Below are 20339 nucleotides of genomic sequence, written 5' to 3'. Positions count from 1 at the left end.
CTTCAATGGAAATGAGCTATGTGAAAATTCCTATATTTTATCGGGGATGGAAGAATCAATAAATGAGACCAATGCAGTCACGGAGGCGACCTGAGTAGGCTTGAACGGGATTCCAATCCCCAATCTCTAGGGCTCTATCAACTGAGTCGTCGACTGCCAACTGACTGAATTTTTTCAGGCTTTTTTTTTTTTTGTAGATAACTACGATTTTCTCTCATTTGTTGATTCTCTCACCCTTCGTCCAAATATATGTATTTTATATTCCCTTCCATCTCTTCTAAGTGCTTATAATGTATTACGAATTATGACCAGCTTCCAGTTGGCTTGATAGCTCAGTTGGTAGAGCACTGCACCGGCATCGCAGAGGTCATGGGTTAGAATCCCGTTCAAGCCTGAATTTTTTGTAGACTTTATTTGCGCAGTTGCATAATAAGTTACGTACATAACTGCGACAGTTCAAAATATATGTATTTCATACGAGTCAGTTCCATTTCTTCACCTCTGTGTTTATTAATGATATCATCGCGATTAAATTGACAGTTTTGCTCTTTCAACTCGGTATATTAATTTCAATTTCTTACAGTAATTTATTTGGTTGATCAGTTGCAAAGGTTGCGTTTCAATTCAAACCACACAATCAAGTTAACCCTCAGGTTTGAATAGGACCTGAATTAATTTTTTGTTACAAATTCAAGGGCGTATTCTGTGGAGCTCGTTTGAAACAACCAGCGACAGGTCATGCGTTTCACGCCCCGAAAGCCTGTGTTCCATAACATCGAAAACCATCGTCAGATAGTAGAAATTTACTCTCTCGTTACCAAACGATCACAAAGCGCTGTGTTTCATACGACCACAAAAGCTGTCCACCATTCGTTCGTTTTAAGGCCGGTTTGCACCCCATGATTTACCGGCCCGACTGTATCAGAGCACAAATCGTATATACGGGTATTTAGACACCGGGGGTCAGATTCACGAAGCCCTCCCAAGTTATGATGTATCCTTAGCATTTTCCCTTAACAAACCCTTATTGTTGGAATAACAACAGATTATTGTTCAGAAACATACGTACTTAACTTAGGAGCTCTTCAAGAATCTGTCCTCAGCACTTAATTAATTTTGAGTTTTGATAGGTGTGGCGGTTTCTATGAGAGTGTAGGCGCGACCTTACAAAAACAATCCGTGGCATTACAACTGATTTTTTGAATCAGACCAATTTTCGTCTTATACCGCGATCGGCCGTAAATCGGGTTTCAAAATGTTGATGTGACGGATCGTACCTTGTAAACCGCCCCCTGCCGCCCTTAGGCAACAGAACTGGACGAGTATGAAATATTGTAGCAAGTTTCGATCGCATCGGGATCACACAATACTGATTTCTCGAGATCTCTTTGTCACTACTTTTCAAGGATAAATTAATCGACAAAGACGGTACCTTTTTATACAATAAACAGTGCAAATCTCGCGTTTTGATTGGTGTAGCGGAGTTTGTGATTAGTGTATAGACGCACGAATGACGTCATCGAGTGGTGTGACCGGCGCACGTGATCAAGTTTTGGAAACTGTTATTTTGCGAGTAGCTCAGAGTAGCGGTCAAACATAGGAAAATTTTGGCAGGAAAGGAAAACTGCCCGATAAAAAATTGGACAAAGACCGTTGTGAGTGACCTCAACCAGGAAAGGAAAACTAGAACTTTGTTAGTATACGGGCGATTCTAAAAAGACCTGGCAGACTATCAATGAACTTACTTCGCGAAAATCTGGGAAAAAATCAGTGACATCTCTGAAAGTAAATGGAGTATCAATAACAAATCCAACTGTGCTGTCGAACCAATTTAATAATCACTTTGCTACTATCGGTCCAGAACTTGCTAGCAATATTGATTCCTCAAATAGTGCTGGTTATCAAAAGTACCTCACTGGCACAGATAAACGGTTTCAGCTCCATCCGACCAGTACAAATAAAGTTCTCTCACTTTTGAATCGTCTAAATAAGTCAAAGGCAGCTGGCCTTGACAAGATATCTGCTAGGCTCATTCGGGAATGTCCCGGGGGGGAATGTGCAGATCTCATTTGCATTCCTATCCGTGATATTTTTAACCAGTCAATAAGTCAAGGCATATTTCCGGATGACTGGAAATGCGCAAAGGTCACCCCACTTTTTAAACAGGGCGATCGGGACGACTTAAATAATTATGGTCCAATTTCGGTGATCTCAGTTATGGCCAAGGTCTTTGAAAGAATCGTCTATGATCAATTATATGCCTACCTAGAAGAGCACAATATAATCTGTAAATATCAATCAGGCTTTTGTGCTATTCACTCAACTGTCACGGCTCTCCTTGAGGCCACGGACACTTGGGCGTACAATATTGACCGCGGTAAAATCAATGCCGTTGTTTTCTTAGATCTCAAAAAGGCCTTCGACACAGTTGACCATGAGATCCTTTTATCAAAATTAAGCAATTACGGCATATATGGTAACGCGCACCAATGGTTTAAGTCATATTTAGAGAATCGTACTCAAATGTGCTCCATTAACGGATCGCTCTCTCAAAGCTGTTTATTAAGTTGTGGTGTTCCCCAGGGGACGATTTTAGGTCCATTACTATTTCTGTTATACATCAACGATCTTCCAACAAACTGTGTTTCAAATTGTGAGCCGAGGATGTACGCTGATGACACCCACCTTACATACGCAGGTGATAATGCAGACAATATTCAGTTGCATCTAAATCAAGATTTAGAAAATGTTCACAATTGGCTGGGAGCAAATAAACATACTCTAAATATGACTAAAACCGAGTTTATGCTTATCGGATCTAGTCAGAGGCTAAGTACTCTCACAGAGTCCCCGACATTTGCAATTAATGATTTTCAAGTTAGCCAGGTCACTACTGCAAAATCACTTAGAGTGACCATCGATGACAGACTTGATTGGAGTGGCCAAATTATCGAGAAAGTAACAAAGAAAGTCGCTTCTGGTATTGGGGCCATAAAACAAATAAGGCACCTTGTACCTCAGGGGACCTTACAACTAATATATCAAGCTTTAATACAGCCACATTTTGATTATTGCAACATTGTTTGGGGAAACTGTGGGATAACCTTACGGAATAAGGTTCACAAGCTACAAAACAGAGCAGCCCGTGTTTTGACCTACTCAAGCTATGACGTAGATGCTGGTCACCTTTTCAAACTTCTAGGGTGGAAAAACCTAGCTTGCCAGCAACAATTTCAAAGAGCTACGATGGTTTACAGGTCTCTGCACGGGTTGGCTCCAAACTATCTTAGTTCTAAATTTGAAAGGCGAGAAGTCGCATATAACCTAAGGGACTCTGAAAATAAACTCAACGTTCCATTACCGCGCACAAACTGTTACAAAAACAGCTTCAGCTATAGTGGCGCCATTCTCTGGAAGTCTTCCTTGTAACTTAAGGGAAGCAGAGTCCCTTGGGCAATTTAAACGATTACTCAAAGAACTGTAAGGCGCGGCATTCGTGGAAAGCAGCTTTTATATTTAAATATTTTTATTATATTAGTATTAGGCATTTTTAAAGCTGACGAATTTTACACCGTGGATAAATAAAGATTATCATATCATATCATATCATATCATATCATATCATATCATATCATATCAAATATTTGTCGAAATATGGCGCCGATAGAAATCCGGTAATGGCGAGTAATCGATTACAAATCGCAGTAAAGCGACTGTAACATTTTGGCGTCAGGATTTCCTTCTGGAATAAAGGTTAGTTTTGAAAATACTGTTAGCGAAATTCTTCCGGATTATACTCTTATTTAGAAGATCACAATTGCATGTGTGTAGTAGTCTAAAACTGAGTCTGCTGGAAAGTTATTGTATAAAACAAATAGATTCCATTTTCCGTGGGTCTGGACTCTGATAACGCAAAGAGGACGTATTAGCCTCTGATGACATATTAAACTCTGACAACGCACAGATGACGTCAAAACGTGGTAAGAACATCAGTCACACTACTCGCCTGCGGCTCGTAGGGTCCTTCTTTGCACTCACCACGTTTTGACGTCATCCGTGCGTTATCAGAGTACAGACGCACGGCAAAATGGAATCTATTTGTTAAGTATTACATGTAAGTATGTCTAAGGAGAACAAAAATGAGTTGGTAGATCCACAGAACGAACGGTCATTAGAGCAATGCTGTGAAATAAGACTTATCTGAGATTACGTTTGGCCCGAATTAGCTTGCACTCGGATGAAGGATGAAGGTTTGCCCAGAAAGAAGACATCAACTGTTTTTGGCTGTACAGTGAGGCATTTGTCAAAAAAAAAACAAAAAAACAATCAATCAATCAATCAATCAATCAATCAATCAATCAATCAATCAATCAATCAATCCTTTTGTACCATTTGCGATCAAATACAATTAAGGCTAATACAAACTGAGAAAAAATAATTTATTGAAGTGGATGTACACCACGAACAGCGGGTAGTTCACGCTAATAGATCAAGATCTAGAAAGCATTATTAAAATATAAAGTTCGTTTCATCCCCTAGTAATGTACAATCAAAAGTTTTCTAATGTTGTAATACAATATACAAAATAGACAGACAATTGTTTAAATACTTATACCTTTCAAGTGGAAATTCACCTAGAAAAGTTGCCGATAGACATGTATGCAATTAAAATACAATAAAAATCGACATGCTACGTGAAAAAAATAGGATAATCTTTTTTACAAATTGATAAAAAACAACAACAACAACAACAGTAAAACAGTCCGTTATGTCAACATTGCTTGGGGATTACGATAGTTTGTTTGTTTTTATTTCCTTTTTACAAACTTTCCCGCTCAGTCTGTGCGTTTCTGGATGAAACTCATTGCAGTGAAGTGGGACTACCACATATCTACACTGTTGTTCATTTTTAACGATACGGGAAGCCTCCATGTGAAATTATAATTGGAAATATGTAAGTGTACTTTGGACAACCTGAAACAAGAATGAAACGGGCCAAAATAATTAAACGGCCTCGTCCATTTTCCGTTTGAAAGTTCCATTTGAGAACTTTTGGACGACTTTTCCAGAGTTATTTTCTAGCTGGAAGTTTTAAATTTGGTAAAACAAACTCGTCTCGCTATTCAACGTTTAGAAAAACGTTTTGGAATTTTAAGATAGATGACTACTGCGTAAAGAGCCACGCAGAGTCGGCCTCTTATCGATGTACCACCGCCAATAGAAAATTGCATGTTCTGACGCCAAACAATTCCGTCCATACTTCCTTTGCCTTAGGGTGCCATAGAAATTTTAGCTTGTATTATATTTCTACCCGAATTTTGAAAAAGGTGGCCAATGAGGCCTTGAGCACTTTTCGCGAAACGACAGCGTAACACGGTTTTTGGGCTCCAAGAAGGAGGGTTGTCCCGTTCTAATCGACTTTCGATAAACATGGTATTTCATCCAGGAAGTAGTAATATTTTCTCAAGTCCGGCCCAATATCCTAGAACCAACTCGTAGCGTTATCAGTTGTCCTATTTTCAGTTTCAATGTCCTTTCTAAGGCTAGATTTTAAATAACGACTAATTTGTCTATTGTGCTCTGCTGTAAACCTAATTTAAGTTGACAGAATTGCCGAATCCTCTGAGCATATTTCGAGTATATAAAGGCAAGCTGAATTACCAGAATTACCCCGAACGTCCGCACGGCGCTACACTGAAGTACCATAAGGAGTTAACGGCATGTCAGAGATCCATATTTGTTGAAAAATTATTTCTGCTTCGCCTCCGCGGATGAGTTACAACGACCCTGTACCCTGGCATACATGTAGTGCAACGAGTACCCCACAGTGAGTTTAATCCTCTCCGAAGCTTTTCCCCGCTCAACAGCACCTGAGCTGTAAAGATTGAACGTCCGCGCATCGCCATCACTTTGCGAAGTCTCATTCACAACATACGTCCCAGGTCTTGCTTCCGACTACTGCACTCTCTTATGGCTTCTCGTCTTTCCCCAGTGATTCTGGTGTTTCTAATTTCTCTTCTGGTATTTCTAGCATTTCCATCTCTGTGTCTGTACCAATGGTAATTCGTACTTCGTTTTCCTCTGTCTCAAAATCACTAAGAAGCGAAGACGTGGCAGCTTTGTGCAATAGTGGATCTTTTGCAACCTTTTCAAGTTTTTCTTTCTCCACCTCGCCACGACGCGAAGGCGTATCAGGTTTGTGCAAAAGTGGATCTTTGGCAACCCTTCCATGTTTTTCTCTCTCCACCTCGCCACGACGCGAAGGCCTACCAGGTTTGTGCCATAGTGGATCTTTAGAAACCTTTTCAAGTTTTTCTTTCTCTACCTCCAAAAGGAGTGAAAGTCCAGCAATTTTGTGCAAAAGTGGATCTATTGCAACCTTTTCAAGTGTATCTCTCTCCATTTCGCCAAGATGCGAAGGCCCAGCAGGTTTGTGCAATAGTGGATCTCCTTGGTATTTTGACCCTCGAGCGTCGATTTCAAGTAACATCTTCACGAGAGTCTCATTACTTTCTCTGATAGCAAGATCGAGTGGGGTGTGGCCAAAGAAGTTCGAGAGGTTAATGTTGCATCCTGATTGAATGAGCAACTTAGAAATGTTGATAAATTCTCCACGGGCGCATACATGAAGTGGTGTTTCTCCATTCCAGTCTTTAATGTTCACATCCGCGTCGTTTTTAAGCAACAGCTTGACGAGTGTTTCATCATTTTTCTCAACTGCAATGTGAAGTGGGGTTTTGTCATAGAGGTTCTTCACGTTGATGTTACATCCTGATTCAATTAGCAACTGAGAAAAGTTGAAAAACCCTCTACGGACAGCTTCATGAAGTGGTGTATCTACCTTATAGTCTTGAATGTTCACATCCGCGTTGTTTTTAAGCAACAGCTTGGCGAGAGTTTCATCATTTTTCTCCACTGCAAGACGAAGTGGGGTTTTGCCATCTGTGTTCCTTAAGTTGATGCTACATCTCGAGTCAATTAGTAATTGAGAAATGTTGAAAAATCCTTCACGAGCAGATACATGAAGTGGAGTATTTCCCTTCCTGTCTTGAATGTTCACATCTGCGTTGTTTTGAAGCAACAGCTTGACGAGACTTTCATCATTTTTCTCGACTGCAAGATGAAGCGCGGTTTTGTTATAATCGTCCCTCAGGTTGATGTTGCATCCTGACTTTATTATCAACTGAGAAATGTTAAAGAGGCCTCGATCAACAGACCACTGCAATAGTGTAGGCCCGTCAGTCTCTTTGATATTCGCGTCAGCTCCATACTCCAAAAGCAGGCGAGCGGCCATGTAGTTGTTATAATGAGCCGCCAACAACAAAGATACTGCTTTATCATCGGTTCTTTGAGCATTAAAGTCGGCACCTAAATCAATGAGGGTCTTGATCAACGTACTTGAAGATGATTGACTTGCCCACAAAAGGGGCGTGCAATTGCTTTCTGCTGGGACATTGATATCTATACCGTGATGCAACACAAGCTCTACAGCCTTTTCCGCATCATCGCTGCTTGCACACCAATGTAGCTCACTTAGCGCTTTGACTTCTTCTACCATCCCTTGGTAAAGTTTTTCGATATCACTATGACCTGGCCGTCTCCTTTCCAGACTTGACAAAATTTCATCAGCAGATTTACCGGGAAATAAGATAGCGCAGTCTCCAGTTGTTTCAACACTCATCTCTTCCACGAAGTCTTCGAGAAGGGCACTTGCTTTGAAAACGATGCTATAGTCCCCTTCTACGACAGCCGCCTGTAAGAGGTTAAAACCCGTCCGTCCGTCCACACTTACGATAGCTTTTCGTGCAAGTATCTTCAGACTGGACTGCAATTAAAAATGTTTTAAGATAAATTTTACTATTTAACGCATTGGTTGCGCTCTTTATAACTATGTATTTTGTCGAAATCAGATGAAAATAAACAAACATAAATCGTTTATTGAATTACACAATTAATCAAGATTGACACGAATAAACACCTAAATAAATAAGTGAATAAACATATTAATTTATAAGCCGGTCATTGTCTTAATTTTCCCGAGGTAGCTCAAGAAAATCGACCGAAAGTGACCGGTATGCCTCTTACCGGTTGATGAAAACTTGGAGTTGCGTTATTCTCTCGTAGCAACTGCACTATAGATCGGTGATTTTGGCGTTCAGCTTTCTGAAGAGCTGTGCATTGAAACTAAAAACACAGATGGATTGCAGGGTCAATACAGATACCGTTTATAATTGCAATACTAACAAAATATTTACCCACATATATGTGACTTTTTCAGATCTGCACTCAGGGAAATTTTATACTTTTCAGCTTCTCGCTGCACAGACATTTACACAGCTATGAATTTTTCAGTGTAAAATGCAGACTGCAGACGGCAGACTGGGGGTAAAATGCAGACTAAATTATAAAGACTATCTTCTTAAAGTCCAAACACTCAAGGACTGGGTCGCGACTTCACAAGTCGGTTTTTAGTGTTCGTTCGCCATGTTGTTTTTTCACTTCACAAACCGCAATCACCGGCTCCCAGGCGCAACTTCCGAGCCCACAGTAATTGGGCCGGCGGTAAATATTTTGGGTAATGCAATCGTAACGCAATATAAACTCAGCGGTCTACGATCGAATTGAACTAGAAAATAACTCTTCTGGACCCTGTCTTTTCGGTTGGAAAATCAAGTTCACTTCAAAGCATTCGGTTTGCAAGTGACGTCATCGCCGTCATGGAAGTTTTCTCAAAGGCTTCTTTTGGATACAACTTGCCCAACCGAACAAAATTTAATTTAATTTAGTCTGCATTTTACCCCTGGTCTGCAGTGTTCAGTCTGCATTTTACCCCGAGTCTGCATTTTACCCTCAGTCTGCAGTCTGCATTTTACACTGACCGCTTTCTATAGTATGATTTAAAGTGCCACTATGATAAAAAATATGGTTATTCTACTCTCTTCATATTTCGAAAGTAAAAGTACTTATTACTTACCATGCCAAGTTTCAAGTCAAAATTCCTACGGGAAGTCCCATTTTTTTAACCTTGAATTTCGTATTCGAGCCGATTTTGCTTTCCGCCATTACCCGATTCAAAAATGACCGGCACAGAACTTTGAGAGTTGGGCGAGTTGGGCCGAGTCGGGTCGAGTTGTCACGACGAGGAAGTGACGTCAGGGACTCAACGCATGAAAACAAACGTAGCTAATCTTGTATGCAGCGCAGAGCGGATGAGTGTGTGCCTTGGAAAAAGTCCTTTTCTCTGGTTTTATCTACAGTATGCCTGGTTGGCGCTGTCAAGTCCAAGACTGTGATCAAGGACACAACGATGAAGCTGGAATTTCGATCCATAATTCGCCTAGAAGCGGCAGTGTCTGATTAAAACGGAAGAACTTCGTCTACCCTCACCGGAAGAACTTCAATCCTGGACCTGTGGGAAAATTCCCTGTCTGCTCTGACCATTTTACAAACGATTGTTGCACGCGTGCATACCCCATGAAAGGTCTCGCTAGATGTTTGAAGCCAGGAGCTATTCCAACCATTTGGAAAAAAAAACATCTGCACCGATTTCTCGACACGTTATCTCACATTTACCATCTCCACACCACATGCACATTCCAAAAAATTTTTTTTACGGCTCACTGCTTTAATCTGCTGTAATTTTCGATAGTTTATAGATAAAATAGTTCGATCGATGCTAAGATGGAATCGCGATTTTCAACGCGGACTCAAGATTTTCTTCGGAGCCCAACGTGCTAGAAAAATGCGCTCAATACACGGAACATTTCACTTCACATTTCACATTTCACGTCAAAACTAGACTCTGTATCGCTTTCTGACGAACTTGAGGAAGAAATTGCCGGCGAAGACGTGCCTAAACGTAGTCGAGAATAGCGCCTAATCGCTCTCATGCGTTGTTTCGTTGAGTCCCGGACGTCACAAGTCAAGTCATGCGTTACACCGCAGACCAGTAGAAACGTGGGGTTGGATTTGTGAAAACAGTAATGGCCGACAGATTCGTGTTTTTCGGCCAGCTATTTTAGTGTGGGGTGAGCATATATCGATCAAATCTATAGCAATTCACCTTTTTTTGAACATCTTAAATAATGTGGCGTTAAAAAATACCGAAAAGAAATGGATCAATTTTCGATGACTGAACTGTCTTGCCAAAGTATCAGAGGATTTGATAAACTACCGGTCAGCTTTTTTTTTTCGCTGAATTTGGATTATTTTAGACTTTTGCGTGATAGAGGAAAGGGTGTCTACTTCATCCGAGCCCAGTTCGCTCACAAACGAGCACAGATGAAAATAATTACTATGTTTTGACTGAGGAAGAATCAATGTATTAAATTATACTAAAGAAAGATTCATAGCTGTGTAAATGTCTGTCCAGCGAGAAGCTGAAAAGTGTAAGTTCTCTCTCTCTGTAGAGTTCTCTCGTGGTGAAATCCAATCTTCCATTAGGGTAACCGTTTTTCATGGTTTATTTAAAAAAACTATCCTTATATCCTTTACTGATACTTACCGAGGCCTTCAAACTGACAAAGTATGAGCGAAATCGATTTTTTAACCGTGACCACATTTTTTTTAATGTGTTTTGTGAATTTGTTGCCCCCCGCTCTGCCTTTCTTCTTCTCCCGCGGGATCTTTTTTGACGGAGTTTGAAAGGCACACCTCTCGTAGCCAATGGCTCCAAGGGCCTCCCTAAAATGTTCGCGATCCTGTTCTCTGTCTTCTTTCTCAGTGACCAGGATTTCGGCTTTGTTCAATTAAATTTGGAAAACAGACCTTTTGTGTTGTATGTGATGATTGGAGCGGAAGTTAAGATACTGGTTGTAATGTCGTTAGTTATGCATGAGTTCATCACGTGTATTTTGGTCACATGGTCAAGTAAAAAAGAACGCTGTCAGTTGCTCTTTATCCAGAAGCATGGCGTTGTGATTTACTCCCGAAGATAATTCTTACGGGCCGATAGTGCATCTGGCGACGAGGACCAATCCTTTCTTTCAGTTTAAACAACAATGGTTGTATTTTAGGAGTCTCCTTAAGTTTTCGTGGAAAGCTTAAAGCGTTTTCTTGGAAAATTCAACACGAAGTGCAGACAGCGACACAATCAAACCTTATGGCAGTTTCTTTACCAGATTTTCCATCCTTCGATGTACATGCAGACGGCAATGCGGGACCACAGTGGAAAAAATTGCTTGGAAGGTTAGAGTGACTGTTCATTAGAATGAACATTGAAATTCCTAAACGGAAAAGAGCGCTGTTATTTCATTATGCTGGTGCAGAGGTCGACGAAATATTTGACACTTTGCCCAATAATGGAGATGCCAATGATTATGACACGGCGGTCGAACGACTTAATAGAGAGTTTAGATCCGAGTTTACCGCGAACCGCGGTGAAAAAAGGAAAAAGGAGAATCGTTGGATAGCTATCACACTCGACTTTGAAAACTCGCCAAAACATGTGAATTTAGTGACTTTGATAAAGAAAATATTATCTAAACCTGCAGTTCTAATTCAAGTTTATTCAAAAATTCAAAAATTTAGCAAAAATGAGAGACTGGCCTGCAGGTACCGAGAGCTAATCTAGGCGGGCCAGACTTACAACCGTTTAAGGAGAATGGTGAGAATGAAGTCATGATGACGCTAAAACGTCGGCTATTAACTTTAATTTTCGCTTGCTTATGTTTCAAAATTAATATTATTACAGTTATTACAATCAAAGACAGAACAAATGGAATTTAGCGGATGTAGAGAAATCACGAGTAACACACGCACATACACAAAAAAAGAAGGAAAAAAAGTCGAAAAATTAACGAAAACAAAACTTAACGTGTTGCAACTAATTGGCGAGACCTATTTTCTGTACTATGATAGGCGTTTCAATATAGCCATTTTCATTTACCACAATTTTGAGGAGAAGCCAGCGAACTTCTCCTTTGAATTCTTTCTTAGGTAAATCTCTTATACGACGCGGTATCTCATTCCACAGTCTTAGCCCAAATCGCGAAAAAGTATGTTGATGTATTTCTAGTCTAGAATTTTGTACGTAAAAGTTTCCAGAGGTGGATGATCGAGTGTTATATGCATGGACATTGGATGTTTTTCGAAAACGTTTCAGGATGTATATAAGCGTGTTACTATCATAAATGTCGTGCATTAAGTTGGAAACAGACTCGTAGTATAGAAACGTCAAACGTAACGTATTCGCATTGGCAAACAAGGGAACAGCACGTTCACGTCTATCGGTAAAATAAATCATGCGAAGTGCTCTTTTCTGAAGAATAAGAATTTTATTAAGGCAAGTCTTGAATACCTGGCCCCAACAAGTGAGTCCGTAAATTAGATGGGGATGCATAAGCAACTGATAAATGTTTAAACAGTATACATCGTGGTTTGACATGGCGTTATTTAGCAATTAAGCCAACGATTTTACTGATTTTGTTAGGGACAACATCAATGTGGAATTTCCATGAAAGATTTTTATAAATTATGACGCCAAGATATTTAATATAATCTTTGGACTCAAGACTAACTTGTCCATTTTTCTAACTATCAAATATTCTAATATTGGGGTAATAGGAACCCTGTTTTGGTACGGATGAAACGATACAAAGTTGGATTTTTTTTGTCATTGAGAGTTAGCTTATTAGAAGTTAACCAGTCGAAAAAATTTCGTAATTTGACATTGACAGCTTTTTCTAAAGTCTTCAAATTTTTATCAATATAGAGGGGATTGGTAACATCGGGAAAAAGGAAAAACCTGAACTTACTTAGGCACTGATGTATATCATTGATGTATAATAGGAAAAGCAATGGGCCTATAACAGACCCTTGCGGGACACCGCAGATAATCATGGCTTTACTTGATACATGTTGACCTATTTGTGTGGTTTGCAAGCGATTTTTTAGATATGAAGCGAACCAGTCATGAATGATGCCGCGAAAGCCATAGTGGTGGAGCTTATTAACCATGATATCGTGATCCACGGTGTCGAAGGCTTTTTTGAGGTCTATGAAAATTCCACATGAGTATAGACCTTGATTCATGTTGGTTTGGATAGCATTGACAATGTCCAGTATAGCATGCGGAGTTGAATGCCCTTTACAAAACCCGTATTGGGAGGAGTATACGCCACGAGCGTTACGTGAGAATCTTACGCTGGATGCCCTTTTAAAACTTGGAAGAGCCTTGGAATTCAGCGAACAGTAACCAAGTCAAATGGAGAAAGCCAAATCAGAGGTCAGTGTAAATAAAACTAAAACCAGTGATCGTCCCAGTCGTCTACGTCAGCGAAACGAAAAAATTCCTCTCACCAACGTGACAGGAGATCTCAGTCGTGCAATCGTCAACACTTCAACAAGCGAAACAACAAATCCTCAGGATATCATCTGCTCAAATTGGCACCAGAAAGTCGTTTTATCACCACATTCAGAACCCATGTTGGCCTGAGACGGTACAAGCGCCTACCATTTGGCATTAATGCAGCATCTGAAATCTTCCAGGAATCGATGAGGGAACTTCTCACAGGCCTACCAGGATGTAAGAACATTTCAGGTGACATCATAGTACTTGGAAAAGGAAAAGATGAACACGACAGGAACGTTTGTGGTGTTTTACAGAGACTTCAGGACATCAACCTCCACCTCAATAAGGCCAAATGTGAGTTTCCCAAGTCCGAAGTCAGTTTCTATGGCTACATCTTCAACTCCAGTGGTATCAAACCTGACCCCAAAGAAGGTTGAAGCGATCCACAAAGCTCTCCGCAGAATGCCAGTGATATAAAGTTTCATTCCAAACTATGCCACAATCACAACTCCATTGTGCTTTCTAACGAGACAGGATACACCTTGGAAATGGGAGCTGGAAGAACAGAAACCATTTTAAGAATTGAAAGAGGCCCTGGCCGGAGACGAAGTCACGTCATAGTTTTGAGCCACAAAAGCCAACCGAAATCATTGTTGATGCAAGCCCCGTTTTTCTTGGTGGTTTATTGGTACAAGAAGTTTTCAGTTGTGTAAGTCGGGCGTTAAGTGATGTTCAAAGTCGCTAATCCCAAGCCGAGCGAGAGATGCTTGCTCTAGTGAGGGCTGCAGAACATTTTATGGAGAACAGGTTATGGAGCTCAGTTTTCCATTATCACTGATCACAAGCCCCTCATTTGTATTTTCATTAATCAGAAACAAGCTTCAGCTAGAATTGAAAGGTGGAAACTTCGAGTCATGCCTTGACTGTAAACTGATTTACCGACCTGGAAAAGATGCAGAAAATCCTGCCGATTTCATAAGCCGACATCCCAGTCCTTCAGATCCAGAACTACCAACCTTGGGTGAAAAATATGTTCATTATGTATGCTCTAATGCAGTACCAAAGGCCATGACACTTGAAGAAATCAAACAGCAAACCAAATAAGAGTCTTAGTCAAAGCAATAAAAACTGATCAGTGGAGCAGTCCAGAAGTTCAAGGATATAAGAGACTGAAAGATGAATTTTCAGTAAACAATGGACTAGTGTTGAGAAGAAACAGGATTGTCATACCAGTCACCCTCAGAAACAAAGCAGTTGACCTGGCACATCTTGGTCACCAGGGAACAGTTAAGACAAAGCAACTCATCAGAGACAAAGTGTGGTTCCCAGCAATAGACAAGATGACAGAAGAGACAATACGAAACTGTCTTCCATGTCAGGCAGCGACAGCGAAATCACCACCACCAGAATCTCTTCGTATGACCAAACTTCCCAGTGCACCTTGAAAAGAAGTTGCAGTTGATTTCGCAGGACCTTTTCCAAGTAGAGATTCCATAATGGTGGTTATAGATGAATGACCTTTCACAACATAATGCGTTGCCAACTTGAATTAACTACATAGTTGTTTCTGTAGACTTAATCTGTTTTCGTATTTACCTACCTATTTACTTATCTGTAGTTTTTACTGTGTGTACTTTCCTCTTCTTTTATTGATTATCCTGGTCCGGCTCCATTAGCACTGATATCTGCGGAGCCAGGGGATTAAGGATTTATTGGCAAATAATAAAAATATTGTTGTCGTTGTTGTTGTAATAAAGCCGTTTTCCTGAAGTGGAATTACTGACCTCAACATCTGCCAAAGCCGTTATACTTAAACTAGACAAGCAAGACAAGGAGTAACAGATATTTTGGAGAGTGACAACGGCCCAAATGGAAAAGGTGAAGCTGAACGTTTAGTAAAGAACTCTTGAGTAAAACATCAGGATTGCTCACATAGAAAATTACTTCTTTCACTTGTGCGAATGCAGAAACGCACATTTACCGACAGAGATCGGCATCACAGTATATTGTACTAAGATACGTTCACTCCTCGAAAATGCATCCTCAGTTTAGGGCGGTCCGCCGAAAAACCCTGCAGATTAGTTTGCAGGTGTTTGAGCATCATTGGGATACTGAGAGCATTCCTCCCGACGTTGCAGTAAAGACGAAAAGTAGCGACAAAGCGTTAATGGGAACGAATTGTGTATAATAAAAACCACCCAAATCAAATTTTCACTACAAAGCCAAATACTAGCTACAGCTATAACCTGAGATCTACACCAGGACCAGTAGCAATACCAAGGTCAAGAACAAAAAGACATGCAAACACTTTTATGGCGCGGGCAGCAAAGCTTCTTTGTTTATGATTGTAAAAGTAAAAAAAATTCTTGTTTTAATATGTTTGTTGTTATTTTCTGATTCTTAATATGTAGGTTTTAGGCGGTAAAACATTCACAACGCGAAATAAATCGAACCGAAAGTCTTCAATTTGGCGCCTAAAAGTGTCTCCATCTTGCGCGCGGCCAGAACGATGTATTACAAAGCTGTAACTTAGGAAATACTTCAGAAGTGAGAAGTAAACAACTCTTCGAGGCATTTGCTGCTTCATCAGCATTGTCTCAAGCAAAGACTCGTTCCCTCTCCGCGGAGAACGATTTAGTGAATTTTGAGGTTCTTTGGAGGATGAAAAATGTCGGTTTTGATTTTGTCAAATTTCTTTTGTCATTTCGTAATCAGGACACAACAGGATTCAAAAATACGAAAAACAATTATTTTTATTTTCATGGGCACTTCAACTTTAGATCCAATTATGTAAATCCATTGTATATTTATTTTTTAAGAGGGATGAATAAAGCTTATTATTATATTAGAAAGGAAGAATTGGAGACAAGAGTTATACAGATTTCTGCGCCAGTATCGCGCAACTCTTCATTCCACAACGGCCCTGTGAAGCTCTAAACAACAGAAAACTCAAGACTCTGTTACCTGAACCACCAACCACTTGATGCAAGCAACAAACTTTATGTTTCACGATGCGTCAACTAGCCTCGCCCAGAGAGATGCTATACACAAGCAGAAGATGAAGGTTTATGCTGACCAAAGGGAGAATGGTCAAGAGAGAAAGATCATAGTAGGAGAGACCGTTCTCATGAAACAACCTAAACAGAACAAATTGAGTACACCAAACAACCCAAAGCCTTTTATCGTGGAGGAGACGAAAGAATCAATGATCACAGTAAGTAATAGGTCAGAGACTGTCACCAGAAATTCGTCAAACTTTAAACTTGTCCTTAAACATTTTGTGCAGGACAGTGGTAAAAAGAAAAAAGGCGTAGAGATTCCCACAATTGTTGACAAGACGCCAGTGGTGCAGCCAAACTCCGACTCCCAGGAAAAACACTCCTTGAAGGAGATCACAAAGGCAAATCAAGACCCCTGTTAGATTCTCAGACTATGAACATGAGAATTTTGTCAAGTAGACCCCCATGGAAATGACGTTTAACGAAGTGTTTTTGTTGAGAACATTCCATTAGTTTTGTACTCAGTTCATTGGTAACAAAGAGAAATTTAAGGATCTGTTTTTCTAAAAAGCTTTTCAGCTGAGTCTCGTTGTTTTGTTGATTAAGAATGTTAATTACAGGTAGTCGGAAAGTCAGTTACAAAGCCTTTATTAAGTGTTTCTTTTTCTATGACTAGTTTTCATTCTATTGCCGTTAGTTATGCATGAGTTCATCACGTGTATTTAGGTCACGTGGTCAAGTAAAAAAGAACACTGTCCTGTGGACAGTGGTCTTGATGCTCAAGTCATCTTTCACATGGATCTGGGTATCCTCGAAAACCAAGACCCCCTCCTCTTCCATTTCTATGGTGAATTGTATGTGTGGATTGATGCTGTTCAGGTGTTCAGTGAAGTATTCAGTGTTATTACAGTGCAACTCAGTGTTTAGTTGTAATTTATAGTCTCTGGAGACATTAATTAACTTTATTTCTTATGCAATAATTTACCTTTTTATCTAACTCACCCTATCTAGAGCATTGACATTTGCACCATTTTTTAACAACAGTTTGAAAACAGATTCCTGTCCATACCAACAGGCAAGGTGAAGAGGCGTCAGAGAAAACTGGCAAAAAATAAAGAAAGCACAGAGAAAATTAAATGGGGTTTCACACTGGCTATATTTGATTGCAACCAGAAAGCAGATTTACAACAGATTAAACTGTGAAACGTCGTACTATAACCAGCCAGTGGTTAAATCTATGGTATAAAGGCGTGATTGGCTTGCAACTCTTCCAGAAAATAGTACAACAAAAAACAGAACAATTCTCCAATCCTTAGAACAAGAGCAGCTGCTACACAATAAAACAATTACAAGGTTACGAGAGCCGCTACCTGTATACTACTGTTTTTTTCCTACGTTTTATGCGTCATTAGAATTATCCATTGCATTAAAAGGCAGGTTTGCCACACAAACAATACATTAAAACACAAAACAGCTTGTACACTATACAATACAATGCTACACGATACAATTCAACCCAACACAACGCGATGCCAAGCAATACAACTAATACAAATGGGTACACGTTAATCTCCACAAATAGAATAAATTTAAAACCTGGTCTCTTTGGTCCACATCTTCACCACTATCAAGAAGCATTTTGACAGTTTCAGATTGCCCAATGATCGAAGCTTTGTGCAGAGCACTTCTGGATGCCTGTTGATAAAAACCCATCGTCCTTTGAGTGACAATTACTCAGGGGATAAGTGATGATAATACCCTTTAAAGCGGCACTGTCACGGCGACTTTGCTGTATTTTGGTCAAAACTGATCAAATATTTGTCGAAAAACCTTATTGCTGACATGAAATTGCTTTAGAACACAGGGAAGAAAATATTAAGGGATTTCTCCAAGGGAGAACGAACTATAATTAGTTCTTAGTGATTTCTCTGTAAGACACAAGAAGAACTTGCAAAAGTTGGCCAATCTTTTCAAGTTGCAGTTCAATTTTAGCTATCCTAGCCATGCGCTAGTGAGGATATTGTTAACAATACTGAACCATTATTTCAGTGATTCCACCAATTCGAAAATGTTCTTCGGCCACTGAAAGAAACACTAAAATAGGTGACCTGCCGCTTTAAGACAGCGTGTTTATGACAAATTTAGCAGTTTGGCCTGAAAATCATTAAATGTGGGTTGTTGGAAACTGATCAGCGTATTACTGTCGAGGGCTTGTTAATTGAGTCATTTTGTTAGTATTTAAGCTTCCGGGTTGTGGCAATGGGTCAATTGCCTTGGTAGCGTTTAATGGGCAAGAGGCCTTTTATGATGGTTACTGTGACTTTTTGTTTTGAGTTCTTCCTTTTCTTATTCAATGCAGAAGCAAAGGCCATAGCCTTTGCTATCCCATGTTTTCCATATTTTAAAGTAACCAGGGCAGTAAATTGTCATGTGAAGAGCTTTAGAAACCTTCGACTTGAAATAAATTGACCTTAAAGTGTTGAGAATATCGTATTCGATGTCTTTCATGCAGAGTTCGAAAACCTCAAAACCATATATTAATTAACAAACATAACAGGATTTTACCAGCATCATTTCTGCCCTTAATTTTCCTGGGCGCAAATATGGTGGAATTCGTAATGTCGTATGGTTGCCCATTATTTCACAAAGGTGAACCTCTACTCCTGCCCAATAGCAGCAACCCAACTATATGACACTAAATGTCCACCAAAGGCTCCTCTGAGCCAACTGGTGAATGCAGATGACACATCAGTAATTGAAATTAAGACGGCTACGGACACTTCCTTGAAAGCTAAAAGAAATTATATCTTTGCCCGATTATGTAAAGAGAAATAACTATTCTTGTACTATAAATATGATTGTAAACTTATTCCCTCACTTTAATACTACTTTATACTCCGGTAAGAAAGTTTTTGAGTTGCGTTCATGGTTCACATACATTTCAATAAATTCTACATGTTATGCGTTAAACACTTGATGAAAATTTATCGACGTGTCCTTTTGCTTTCCCATAAATTACCAGATGTAAATTTCGAAAATGAAACATTTTACCCTTTGAAACCTCTATGAAAGCTGACAAGATCTAAAAATGTTCATTTCAACATAAATTTGCATAATTTTGTTTACGACGTCACTGATGCGTGACATGGCACTTTCCGCTTTCGCGTGAAAACTGAAAGCCAAACTAATTTGTTTTTTGGCAAACTAATCTACTTGATGGCGAGTTTTCACGTATGCAAAAAGTTATGATTAGCAGTGAACTTTTCAGTTAAGAGTGCTTCTTTCAGCTGAAGACATTTTCTGGCGGGAAATATTTTTTGGCGGCAAAATTTTAAGTAGCGCAACGCAATATCACGCAATCTTTCTGACTAGAACTATTCAGGTGGCTCAATCGCGAAAGGAGGATAGGTTAAAAAATCGGTGAGGCCTACAATAAATAAGGCCACTAGTGATAAACATACATCAACGCATGGCAGGTAAACGCTTTAAAAAGCGTCTTGTTTATTCAAAGTTCTTGCCGACGCTACACCAATTGAATTTTTAAATTAAACTAGTAATAGTTTTCACTAGAGCTGCCCCCGCTTTGGAAGATCTGTTTAACACCTGTATATGGTTTTTACTGGATATAAATACTGTGCATACGAAAAAGAAACGTTTGAATATTTATTGAAGTTAACATCCATGTAACTGGTTAGCATATTTCTCTCTAAAGGCTGGTTTCCATATGATCGCGGGTCGCAGATCGCAGATCGCAATAAGTTCTGCGATCGTCTGCGATCGTCTGCGATCTTGCGATCACGATCGCAGACCATCGCAGAAGATAGAACCATGTTCTATCTCCTGCGATCGTCTGCGATCATCTGCGATCAATTGCGATTGTACGATCATATGGAAACCAAAGTTTTGCGATCCGCGATCGAAACGCATCCCATAATATTTCGAGTTCTCTTCCACGATTCAGCGCTCGTGTGTTTGATTGTAGGAGCGGTCTACGTCATGAATGTGTTTATTATCGTAGCCGCAGAGATTTTAACGGCATGTACAAGAAC

The 20339-nt window shown here is 39.8% G+C and overlaps 2 protein-coding genes and 1 long non-coding RNA gene across 3 annotated transcripts in view; 1 reads left to right on the top strand and 2 right to left on the bottom strand.

Moving 5' to 3' along the window:
- Window positions 1-6238, top strand: part of LOC146455533 (uncharacterized) — a 234614-nt gene extending 228376 nt beyond the window's left edge. Inside the window, exon 3 of the long non-coding RNA XR_014859026.1 lies at window positions 6118-6238. This is a non-coding gene — a long non-coding RNA (uncharacterized LOC146455533). The remainder of the gene's footprint in view (window positions 1-6117) is intronic.
- The window catches only part of LOC146455530 (uncharacterized), a 105878-nt gene that overhangs the window by 28149 nt on the left and 57390 nt on the right, over window positions 1-20339 (bottom strand). The window contains exon 10 of the mRNA XM_085094222.1: window positions 17887-17985. Within this exon, the coding sequence (XP_084950348.1) occupies window positions 17887-17985 (99 nt within the window). The remainder of the gene's footprint in view (window positions 1-17886; window positions 17986-20339) is intronic.
- Window positions 4715-9533, bottom strand: LOC146455532 (uncharacterized). The gene is made up of 2 exons (XM_085094266.1): window positions 8086-9533; window positions 4715-7825 (listed from the first exon to the last, which is right to left on the bottom strand). The coding sequence occupies exon 2, from the start codon at window positions 7679-7681 to the stop codon at window positions 5969-5971; it is 1713 nt and encodes a 570-aa protein (XP_084950392.1). The 5' UTR covers window positions 7682-7825; window positions 8086-9533; the 3' UTR covers window positions 4715-5968.

This window comes from Pavona decussata, unplaced genomic scaffold (assembly GCF_977016875.1).
Source record: "Pavona decussata unplaced genomic scaffold, jaPavDecu1.1 SCAFFOLD_273, whole genome shotgun sequence".
Taxonomy (NCBI): domain Eukaryota; kingdom Metazoa; phylum Cnidaria; class Anthozoa; order Scleractinia; family Agariciidae; genus Pavona; species Pavona decussata.
Note: the sequence above shows the minus strand (reverse complement) of the source record. Positions and strands in the feature narration are given on the sequence as shown.